The 12742-nt window shown below is 41.2% G+C and overlaps 1 protein-coding gene across 1 annotated transcript in view; it reads right to left on the bottom strand.

Annotated features, from left to right (window-relative positions):
* Positions 1–12742, bottom strand: part of SHC3 (SHC adaptor protein 3) — a 176510-nt gene that overhangs the window by 117312 nt on the left and 46456 nt on the right. The window contains exon 2 of the mRNA XM_040237816.1: positions 1437–1507. Within this exon, the coding sequence (XP_040093750.1) occupies positions 1437–1507 (71 nt within the window). The remainder of the gene's footprint in view (positions 1–1436; positions 1508–12742) is intronic.

Here is a 12742-nt window from a genome sequence, read left to right as displayed (position 1 = left end):
CCATGGTAAAGACTCAAAAACTATATCAGAAGAATTAAAGTGACATACAATTATCTGGGAAGTTCTAGGACCTGTAAAGAAAATCCAGTAGAAATGGTCGACAATTCTGTTTAAAAAATGATGGCACCATACACAACATTGTAAATCAAATATACTTCAGGTTTTTGAAGTTAAAAAAAAAAAACAACTGCCACCCCCCATGAGAAGGTGACCAGGGTCAGGGGTTCCAGTGTCCATAGGTCTGTGGTTAAGCATTCTGCCCACACCCCCGACACAGCACTGCCTTCTTACAGCTGGGATGAATCAGTGATTGACTAAACATTCAGGCTTTTACTCTAATTGCTCTCACTTCAAAATACCATTCTTTTGCCTTGGCAATATCCATAAACCATTTTCTACAAATATGTGGAGATGGATTCTCCCCTTGGTGTAGATTACTACTGTATTCACAGTAAGTGTGTCTTGAGTTGCTTGAGAGAGAAGGAGAACATCAACTCTTTTGAACATGAATTTCTTCAATGAGCAAGAAGAGGTTTCATTGTGATGCTTAAAACGTAGATTTGAGGTATGTAAATTACTGAGCAGCTAATTACCATAAATAATCGCTTTCTAAAGCTCAATCTTTAGTTTTTGACTTTCTAAAACTCAATCTTTAGTTTCTGGCTTGCTAATGCAAAGATATCCAATAGACAAATTTGAACGAAATAAAACTGAGGCATTTTCTGAGGTCACTGTTTAAATTAAACAATGCCACTACTGCCAAAGCAATATAAGCTCATCACCTTCTGAAATGTAGCTATTGCACAGACCTAGTCTTAGCTTTCTGGTTCTCTTCTTCAAGATGACTTGAAATTGGCATTTTTCTAAAGATACAAGCTTTACTAGGCTATGGCTCTTCTAAAAACATGCTTAAAAACAGAATTGGTCCTCAAAAAGTTTAAAACCTGGTTTAAAATATATAAACCTGCTCAAAATCCCTGATGCCTTAAAAGAATCAGTCTGCTTTCTAAATTATTACTCCCATTAAGATTTCTACTTCCAACTCTGTGCATTTTATTCTCTGTGTATACCATTGAAAATCCTCTCTTGACATTTTGATTAAAAAAAAAAAAGAAATAACAGAGATTTAAAATATCAGTCTGGTCTTAGAGTTTCATTTATTAAAGAAACAAACATAAACACTCCATTTGTTTGCAACTTAATTATAAAAAGAGTTTGGAAGTGAGGAGTGTTCTTCAGGAGGCTTCTGTCAAGACATACGTGTCACAAACATAGAAGAACGCTTGGGAGACTTGAGACAGTGGGTCCTGACTCCCTGTTACTGGTCACCAGCACTCAAGGGGCAGACTTTCCCTCTGGAAATTTCTAGTGGTTTACCTCAGATATCATTCCTTTCTCAAGTAAAATCACAGGAGTCCATTTTCAAGAGGGCTTACCTGGTAATTTGCGTCCTTGTACTGAAGTCAAGTGACCTCATTGAGCGAAGAACTTCAATGCACCCCAGATACTGCAAGGAGAGAAAATGTAAGTCATGAGTCAGGGAACCAAGATGAAGAGTTGATTCCTAACCAAGGCAAAGTCATTTGGGGAGCCACACACATTTTTTCAACCACATTATAACTTTTTATTCATGGTGACACTTCATTCTGTTTCTATAGAAGTAATAACTCACAACCATCGTAAAACACCCTGAGTGCTTACATTTGGCACTATACTTAACTTTCACGAAACCCATTAGTACGTTCACTTTCTTTAGCAATACATCTTCAAAAACTTTTGTTGAGGTATAACTTGTATGTCATAAAATGCAGAAATCATAAATGTACAACTCAATGATCATTTAAAGATGTACCTGTCATGTAACCACCACCCAACATCCCAACATCCCATTTCTAGTCCTTTACTAAATTTCCAGAAGTTTATAATATTTAAAGAAAGAATGAAAACTCTATAATACCAACATTTTGGCCAACCTTACACTTCACTATTTAGTAAATACATCTTGGGTTTTGAATAAACTATAGATTATCCCCAAAGGTGTTTTATTTTGGTTTACCAGAAAGACCTCTTCTGAATTATTTAACATAAATTTTCAGAATTTCAACTTAACATCTAAATTTGTAGCTAAATTTGTTTATCAGTTTTATACATGAGAATGTATGTGTATATGTGAATATATGGCCACAGTTAAAGCTACAGACAAACAACTAGAATGGAAGAGATAGAATATTCGTGTTCCAAAGCCCTTGAGGGAGTTTGAAGGTACAGATGTTTTATACTAATGACTTTAAATTTAGACATAGCAGGAAGGGACCTCATGGTGTAGTACAGAAAAGACTGCATTTAAATTATACAGAAAACCTGAATTTGAGCCTGGCTCTGTCATATTTTCTTACATAACCTCAAGCAAAACTTTAAACGTCTCTGAAATGTGACTATTACTCCAACCACTGAACATTCACAGAGTTATTTAAATACCACCACCTCCATCAGTTAAGTGGGTACCATGAAGAGTCACAGAGACATATGAATAAGATGACCACCAACCTTGCAGAGTCATATGATTAAAGGGACAATATCACAGAATCATGTGAATACCAAGACCAGCATCACAGGGTTATATAACTACCACCACCACCACCAAAGTCGAAGACTTACGCAAATACCACATCCATCGTCACACACGTACATGAGTACCATGACCAACATTGCAGAGTTATGTATACTCCAACGAGGTCACAAGTCACAGGAAAACGATGAACAACAGTGCATGATTACGTGACTACCACTATCGCTATTATAGACTTGTGTGGAGGCCATCATCGCTACAGCAGGGCTAGATGATGACCACCGTCACTAAGATATGTGGAGACCATGACCCCCTGTGCCGAGTTACAGGATTGTCTAGACCAGCACTGTCACAGTTATGTGAACATCACAACCACATCCCAGAGCTATGTGAGTACCATCACCAGCAACATCAAAAAGTGAAGTGATTACTTCAACCAAAGTGGCAAAGTTGTGTCAATAACTCTGAAATGTGTGATGACCATTACTACCACCACTGCAGTTATGGAAACCTCCATGCCCACCACTGCAGATGTATGACATGACCACTGCAGGTCAGCTAGTTACTATGCCCACCAACACAGAGCTATTGAAGACCGTTTTATAACACTGCAGAATTTTATGATACCACCAACACCACCATAGCAAAATGTGAATTCTGTGAATGCTTTCTCAGTTATGGGAATGTCACTACCTCACAGTGCCAAGTTAATGCCAACACAACCATCACTGTAGAGCTGTGTGAATTCCATGCCCAAGTCCTGGTGTTATCTGAATTACACCATCACTGTTCTCACAAGATCTGTGAATAGCAATATCAATGCCACACAATTATGCCAACACCATGACAAAATAACATCTTAGGATTATGAATACTGTGATGAACTGCAGTGTCTATGAACACAACCTTCCCCAGTGATGTGGGGTCATGTGAATACGAGACCTCTGCCACACAGTTATTTGAATATCACATGTTGGGCTGAGCCCTACAGGCTTGCAAGCCCTGCACTTGCCCCACTTCAAGACCCAAGAAAGAGCTGGTGTCAGCAACAGAGACATGGCTTAGGGATGGGGGGAATCTCACATGTCTGAAGCAAGGTCCCGGAGCAACAACCCACCATGTGCAGCAGACAGCGGGCAGAACAGGGCAGTAGTCTTCACTCCTAGGGGGAGAGGGAGGTTACCAGTTATAGGGGGAACTGACATCAGGCTGGCTATCAGTTACCAGGGAAAACCAGCAGGGGAGCATGTCCGTAATAGCCCATTTGATAAGGTATCATGGTGGAGATGCTCTAAACCAAAGCTTAGAATGCTCACCGGCTGGGGCCGGGGACAAGGATGTGGGAAGGTCAGTCATGTGAGTAGGGTATAGGTATAGCTGGCCCTGGTCAAGCAGGGGATGTACAGAGAGCAAGAAAACAGCCATCTTGGGTGGCCGGATCATCCACCACCTCTGCCCCGACAATGATGATATGTGAAATGCAAACACCTGGCCAACCTCAAAGGGCCATGGAAATAACAGCAGCAGCATCATAAAGTCATATGAATGCACCTATCACAGCGGCACATTATGTGTACGCAAATGCCACCACCAGGATAGGGCCGTGTGGATACCATGACCGACATCACAGCTATGGGAGCTGTGGGAGCTGTGGGGATAGACCGCCAATGGTGAGGTTATGAGAAGACTGTCACTAACACAACCACTGAGTCATATGATTACCACAACCAACACCGCAGGTTGCGTGAACAGCATAAACAACATCCAACGTCATTTCAATGCTATCGGCAACACTGCAGATACGTGAATATCATGTCCACCACAGCAGAATTATGTGAAAACCGTCTGCACCCACTCCACAGAATAACCCACAACAAGCTCAATACTGCAGAGGTAGATGGACACTACCACTTAGATCCTTGCAGAGTCACATGAATACCACAGCCACCAACTCTGCAGAGTTATATGAATATGACCACAGCCAACATCACAGATTCTTGTGAATACCACCGCCAATGCTAATGCAAAGCTCTGTGAATTCCTTGACGAATATGCAGAGTAACGTGTAGACCAACTTCTCAGAGGTGTCATTACCACCACCACAACCTTCACAGCCATGCCCGTACCTCCACTGCTGTCACAGTTATATGGAGACCATGTCAGACTTCAGGGAATTATATAGGATGACCAATACTGCCACATTCCCAGCACTGCGTGAACATCACCACCAACACTGCCAAGCTGAATTACCCTCCTGAGGGTCTGTAGCAATGTGTCCTGTTCCCACCAATGTCTAAGCAAGTTTACTTCTCTACCCTCTGTAACAGTGGACAACATCAATCTTTTGAAACTTTGCCTCTCGTGGGCAAAACCATTTCTTTTCTGTTGTTGTTTTCATTTGAATCTCCCTGTCATCTAATCAGATCGTGTAGTTTTCTCATTTGTTTATTGCTATTTGCACTTCTTTTTCTGTTAACTGACTGTTCATATCTTTGGTCCAGTTTTCTATTAGGTTCTTCATCTTTTTCTTCTAGATTAATGTGATGTGAATCTTTTGATGGTCAGTTTCTACATTTTAGGCTTCCCTGGTGGCTCAGAGGTTAAAGCATCTGCCTGCAATGCAGGAGACCTGGGTTCGATCCCTGGGTTGGGAAGATCCCCTGGAGAAGGAAATGGCAACACACTCCAGTATTCTTGCCTGGAGGATCCCATGGATAGAGGAGCCTGGTGGGCTACAGTCCACAGGGTCGCAAAGAGTCGGACATGACTGAGCGACTTCACTTCACGTCACTTTTCTACATTTTACCTAAAAGAACTTGTTACCATAGTAATATAGTAATAATTCCTGTGATTACACGTCTATCCTTTATGGTGTGGCTTTGGAATGCCCTATCTTGCATGAGAAAGTCTTGTGTCCACTGATTCTCATAATACTCTTCCAAATTTTATTTTAAGAATATTTGTTTATTATTTACCTATCTATGCTTTCACTTTACTTAATGGTTTTCATCTAGCTTTTTAATCTATTTGGGATTTATTTGTCTATATAGGCTATGGCATGAATCATAATGCCAGCCTCCAAATGGACTACTACTTATATGAGTTGTTGTTGTTCAGTTGCTAAGTCATGTCCGAATCTTTGCAACCCCATGGACTACAGCATGCCAGGCTACTCTGTCTTTCACTATCTCTGAGAGTTTCCTCAAATTATGTCCATTGAGTCAGTGATGGCATCCAATCATCTCATCCTCTGTGGTCCCCTTCTCCTCCTGCCCTCAATCTTTCCCAGCATCACTTCTTTTCCAATGAGTGGGCTCTTTGCATCAGGTAGCCAAAATCTTGGAGCTTCAGCTTCCGCAGCAGTCCTCCCAATGAATAGCCACGGTTGATTTCCTTTGGGATTGACTGATTTGATCTCCTTGCTGTCCAAGGGGCTCTCAAGAGTCTTCTCTGATACCACAGTTTGAAAGCATCAATTCTTCAGCCATCAGCCTGCTTTATGGTTCAACTCTCACATCCACAATAAATGATTACCAGAAAAACAATAGCTTTGACTATACAGACCTTGATTAGATAAGTGATTTCTCTGCTTTTGAATATGCTGTCTAGGTGTGTCATAGCTTTTCTTCCAAGGAGAAAGCATCTTTTAATTTCATCTCTGCAGTCACCATCCACAGTGATTTTGGAGCCAAAGAGAATAAAATCTTCCACTGTTTCCACTTTTCCCCTATCGTTTGCCATGAAGTGATGGGACTAGATGCCATGATTTTAGTTTTTAGAAAGTTGAGTTTCAAGCCAGGTTTTTCTCTCTTTTCTTTCACCCTCATCAAGAGGCTCTTTATTTCTTCTTTGCTTTTTGCCATTAGAGTGGCATCATCTGCATATTTGAGGTTGCTGATATTTCTCCCAGCAATCTTGATTTCAGCTTGTGAGCCATCCAGCCCAGCATTTCACATAATGACTCTGAGGCTTCCCTGGTGACTCAGATGGTAAAGACTCCACCTGCAATGCAGGAGACCCAGGTTCAATCCCTGGGTGGGAAAGATCCCCCAGAGAAGAGAATGGCTACACACTCTGGTATTCTTGCCTGGAGAATTCCATGGACAGAGGAGCCTGGGGTTGCAAAGACTGGGACACAACTGAGGGACTAACTTTCACTTTTCACCCTACATATAAGTTAAATAAGCAGGGTGACAATATACAGCCTTGATGTACACCTTTCCCAATTTTGAACCAGCCAGTTGATTCTTGTCCAGTTCTAACTCTGCTTCTTGACATGCATACAGGTTTCTCAGGAGACAGGTAAGGTGCTCTAATATTTTCCTCTCTTTAAGAATTTTCCACAGTTTGTTGTGATCCACACAGGATAGCTCAATTGGTAAAGAATCTGCCTGCAAAGCAGGAGACCCCAGTTCTATATCTGGGTTGGAAAGATCCGCAAGAAAAGAGACAAGCTACCCATTCCAGTATTCTTGGGCTTCCCTGGTGGCTCAGCTGGTAAAGAATCCACTTGCAATGTGTGAAACCTGGGTTCAATCCCTGAGTTGGGAAGATCCCCTGCAGAAGGGAAAGACTAACTACTCCAGTAGTCTGGTCTGGAGAATTCTACGGACTACAGTCCATGAGATCGCAAAGAGTAGGACATGACTGATCGATTTTCACTTTCATTCACTTCACACAGTCAAAGGCTTTAGCATAGTCAATGAAGCTGAAGTAGAGGTTTTTGGAATTCCTTTGCTTTCTCTATGACCCAACAGATGTTTACAATTTGATCTCTAGCTCCTCTGCCTCTGCTAAATCCAGCTTGTACATCTGGAAGTTCTTGGTTCATGTACTACAAAAGCCTAGCTTGAAGGATTTTGAGCATGACCTTGCTAGAATGTGAAATGAGTGAAACAGTGCAGTAGTTTTAATATTCTTCAGCACTGCCTTTCTTTGGAATTAGAACGAAAGCTAGCCTTTTCCAGTCCTGTGGCCATTGCTGAGTTTTCCAAATTTGCTGGCATATTGAGTGTAGCACTTGATCCTAACAGCATCATCTTTCAGGATTTGAAATAGCTCAGCAGGAATTCCATCACCTCCACTAGCTTTTTTGTAGTAAAGCTTCCAAAGGTCCACTTGACTTCTCACTCCAGGGTGTCTGGCTCTAGGTTAGTGACCACACCATTATGATTCAGTTCACTTCAGTTCAGTAGCTCAGTCGTGTCTGATTCTTTGTGACCCCATGAATTGCAGCATGCCAGGCCTCCCTGTCCATCACCAACTCCCGGAGTTCACTCAGACTCATGTCCATCGAGTCAGTGATGCCATCCAGCCATCTCATCCTCTGTCGTCCCCTTCTCCTCCTGCCCCCAGTCCCTCCCAGCATCAGAGTCTTTTCCAATGAGTCAGCTCTTCGCATGAGGTGGCCAAAGTACTGGAGTTTCAGCTTCAGCATCATTCCCTCCAAACAAATCCCAGGGCTGATCTCCTTTAGGATGGACTGGTTGGATCTCCTTGCAGTCCAAGGGACTCTCAAGAGTCTTCTCCAACACCACAGTTCAAAAGCATCAATTCTTTGGCACTCAGCTTTCTTCACAGTCCAACTCTCACATCCATACATGACCACTGGAAAAACCATAGCCTCGACTAGATGGACCTTTGTTGGCAAAGTAATGTCTCTCCTTTTTAATATGCTATCTATGTTGGTCATAACTTTTCTTCCAAGGAGTAAGCATCTTTTAATTTCATGGCTGCAATCACCATCTGCAGTGATTTTGGAGCCCAAAAAAATAAAGTCTGACGCTGTTTCCACTGTTTCCCCATTTATTTCCCATGAAGTGATGGGACCAGATGCCATGATCTTACTTTTCTGAATGTTGAGCTTGAAGCCAACTTTTTCACTCTCCTCTTTCACTTTCATCAAGAGGCTTTTTAGCTCCTCTCCACTTTCTGCCATAAGGGTGGTGTCATCTGCATATCTGAGGTTATTGATATTTCTCCTGGCAATCTTGATTCCAGCTTGTGCTTCTTCCAGCCCAGCGTTTCTCATGATGTACTCTGCATAGAAGTTAAATAAGCAGGGTGACAATATACAGCCTTGACGTACTCCTTTTCCTATTTGGAACCAATCTGTTGTTCCATGTCCAGTTCTAACTGTTGCTTCTTGACCTGCATACAGGTTTCTAAAGAGGCAGGTCAGGTGGTCTGGTATTTCTATCTCTTTCAGAATTTTCCAGTTTATTGTGATCCACACAGTCAAAGGCTTTGGCATAGTCAATAAAGCAGAAATAGATGTTTTTCTGGAACTCTCTTGCTTTTTCCATGATCCAGCGGATGTTGGCAATTTGATCTCTGGTTCCTCTGCCTTTTCTAAAACTAGCTTGAACATCAGGAAGTTCATGGTTCACGTATTGCTGAAGCCTGGCTTGGAGAATTTTGAGCATTACTTTACCAGTGTGTGAGATGAGTGCAATCGGGCAGTAGTTTGAGCATTCTTTGGCATTGCCTTTCTTTGGGATTAGAATGAAAACTGACCTTTTCCAGTCCTGTGGCCACTGCTGAGTTTTCCAGATTTGCTGGCATATTGAGTGCAGCAATTTCACAGTATCATCTTTCAGGATTTGAAATAGCTCAACTGGAATTCCATCACCTCTACTAGCTTTGTTCGTAGTGATGCTTTCTAAGGCCCACTTGACTTCACATTCCAAGATGTCTGACTCTAGGTGAGTGATCACATCATCGTGATTATCCGGGTCGTGAAGATCTTTTTTGTATAGTTCCTCTGTGTATTCTTGCCACCTCTTCTTAATATCTTCTGCTCCTGTTAGGTCCACCATTTCTGACCTTTATCAAGCCCATCTTTGCATGAAATGTTCCCTTGGTATCTCTAATTTTCTTGAAGAGATCTCTAGTCTTTTCCATTCTGTTCTTTTCCTCTATTTCTTTGCACTGACCCCTGAGGAAGGCTTTCTTATCTCTTCTTCCTATTCTTTGGAATTCTGCATTCAGATGCTTATATCTTTCCTTTTCTCCTTGGCTTTTGGCTTCTCTTCTTTTCACAGCTATTTGTAAGGCTTCCCCAGACAGCCATTTTGCTTTTTTGCATTTCTTTTCCATGAAGATGGTCTTATTCCCTGTCTCCTGTACAATGTCACGAACTTCATTCCATAGTTCATCAGGCACTCTATCTACCAGATCTAGGCCCTTAACTCTGTTTCTCACTTCCACTGTATAATCATAAGGGATTTGTTTTAGGTCATACCTGAATGGTTTAGTGCTTTTCCCTACTTTCTTCAATTTAAGTCTGAATTTGGCAATAAGGAGATCATGATCTGAGCCACAGTCAGCTCCGGGTCTTGTTTTGTTGACTGTATAGAGCTTCTCCATCTTTGGCTGCAAAGAATATAATCAGTCTGATTTCGGTGTTGACCATCTGGTGATGTCCATGTGTAGAGTCTTCTCTTGTGTTGTTGGAAGAGGGTGTTTGCTATGACCAGTGCATTTTCTTGGCAAAACTCTATTAGATTACTCAAGTCATTAAGAGCTTTTGTGTACAGTTCTTCTGTGTATTCTTGCCACTTCTTAATATCTTCTGCTTCTGGTAGGTCCATGCCATTTCTGTCCTTTATTGAGCCCATCTTTGCATGAAATGTTCCCTTGTTATCTCATATTTCTTGAAGAGATCTCTCATCTTTCCCATTCTATTTTTTCCCTCTATTTCTTTGCATTGTTCCCCTAAGAAAGTGTTCTTATCTCTCCTTGCTATTCTCTGGAACTCTGCATTCAGTTATATATATCTTTCCCTTTCTTCTTAGCCTTTCTCCTCTCTTCTCAGCTATTTGTAAGGCTTATACAAGTACTTAAGTAAGAACTTATATGAATATCATTGATTTAATCATTCATTCATGTCTCGCTGGATTAATGTGCTAACTTTGTGGTATATTAAATTCCTATTTCTGTATGGACCTTTATCTGAACTCTTTTATATGTCATTGGTCAATTTATGAGTCTCTGGTGCATATTTTTCCTTAAGAACTTTAAGATTATTTAGTGAAGTTCTCCTACATCCCAAAAACTGTTTGAATTCCATTGAAATTTCATATGCTACCTTGAAAAGAATTTACATTTATTATTAAGTATTTTATCCACAAATATGAGAGTTGTCTCCAATTCAGATATTATTTACTGACTTTAATAAGACTTTGTAGTCTTTATTATATAAGTCTCATACTTTTCTTTGGTGTATCCCAAGGCATATTTGGGCTCCAAAATCACTGCCGATGGTGATTGCAGCCATGAAATTAAAAGACACTTACTCTTTGGAAGGAAAGTTATGACCAACCTAGACAGCATATTAAAAAGCAGAGACATTACATTGTCAACAAAGGTCCATCTAGTCAGGGCTATGGTTTTTCCAGTAGTCATGTGTGGATGTGAGAGTTGGACTATAAAGAAAGCTGAGCATCAAAGAATTGATGCTTTTGAGCTACAGCATCAATTGGAGAAGACTCTTGAGAGTCCCTTGGACTGCAAGGAGATCCAACCAGTCCATCCTAAAGGAGATCAGTCCTGGGTGTTCATTGGAAGGACTGATGTTGAACCTGAAACTCCAATACTTTGGCCACCTGATGTGAAGAGCTGACTCATTTGAAAAGACCTTGATGCTGGGAAAGATTGAGGGCAGAAGGAAGGGTGACAGAGGATGAGATGGTTGGATGGCATCACTGACTCAACGGACATGAGTTTGAATAAACTCCAGGAGTTGGTAATGGACAGGGAGGCCTGGCATGCTGTGGTTCATAGGGTCGCAAAGATTCAGACACAACTGAGTGACTGAACTGAAGGCATTTTTGTATAAATTTTGGTAACCACAGGGAATGAGAGTTTGATTTTTCCATCATGTGTCTACCTGGTTTTTACTACATAGAAAATTCAATCAATGGGCTCCAGAGATGTACAAAATTGAAGGATTGTGCAAGCCTGGACAATGAAGCCCAGAAAACCTCCCAGAACTGAGGACAACCTCCTACCACCAAAGAGACTGAAACATACAACACAGTGTAAAGTCAGGAAATTTAGATGCAGAAGTTTCCACATTAGCCTCGTAGGAATTCCAGGAAAATGAAAGAAAAAAGTAGAGGGACAGTTCTCTTTCAGCACCAAATATATGAAAACAAATAACACAAAAAGGATGAAGAAGAGTACTAAGCCAAGAATCTCATATCCACCCAAACTAGCATTCAAATAGGAGGGCAAAACAAAGACTCAGAAAGTTAACCACCCACAGACGTTCTCTGAAAGAATTATTTCAGGAAAACAAGGACTACAAAAAAGATAAGGATGTGGGCTGCAAGAAACAATGATAAGAAAAGAATCAACAAAATTTACAGGTACACTTTATACCTAAGCAATTATTGATGCATAATTCTAATTCTTTTTTATACTGATGGGAAGCTAAAATCTCAGATGATCTCAATATGGTTGGTAGGGGACAAAGAAAATAAGTGGTGGAGGAGGATAAGGGAAACTTGCTGAAGGAGACTGGACCACATAAGCGCATGAACACGAGGATGCTTAGTTCACTGGGTCCACCTTCGGAGACCTAGGGCACAGAGAGGAGACAAAAATGGTGCAGGTACTGCTGGCAAGAACAGTGGGAAGGAGGAATGGTTCAGAAGGAGTATTAGCTCTGAATCCTTCTATGTTGTTTATAGACATTTTACATAGCAAGAACATGTTTGTTTATTAGTCATACAATTACAAAATGAGGGAAAATTAAAAATATTTTCCACCAAAAGAAACAGACCATGCTTAATAAAATTGGACCTCCAAGCCATGATGCAGATGGACCAAAAAGTTATTAAGGTCATCTGATGTCTCAAATGACAAAGGATCTTAAGCAGCCCTCCCGGATCCTCTAGAGAGCTACCTTGTTCTGATGATGCAATAATGAGGGACGTGATCCATGAAACCAGCCCCACCTCTCAGGTAGGCTACTTCTCTGATGGGTGTCTTTGAACTCCAGCCTCAGAGTTGGTCAAGGATGTGTGTGTGATCCCAGCCAGACCAATAAGTCACAGTCCTGGGGGTTTTGGTGGAACTGTCTGGACCAGAGCAGCTTCTGAGAGCTGTGGTGGTGGTGGTCGTTTAGTCACTAAGTCATGTCCAACTCTTGTGACCCATGGACTGTAG

This window comes from Oryx dammah, unplaced genomic scaffold (genome assembly GCF_014754425.2).
Source record: "Oryx dammah isolate SB20612 unplaced genomic scaffold, SCBI_Odam_1.1 HiC_scaffold_1, whole genome shotgun sequence".
In the NCBI taxonomy this organism is placed as follows: domain Eukaryota; kingdom Metazoa; phylum Chordata; class Mammalia; order Artiodactyla; family Bovidae; genus Oryx; species Oryx dammah.
This window is presented reverse-complemented; position numbering and strand designations above follow the sequence as displayed.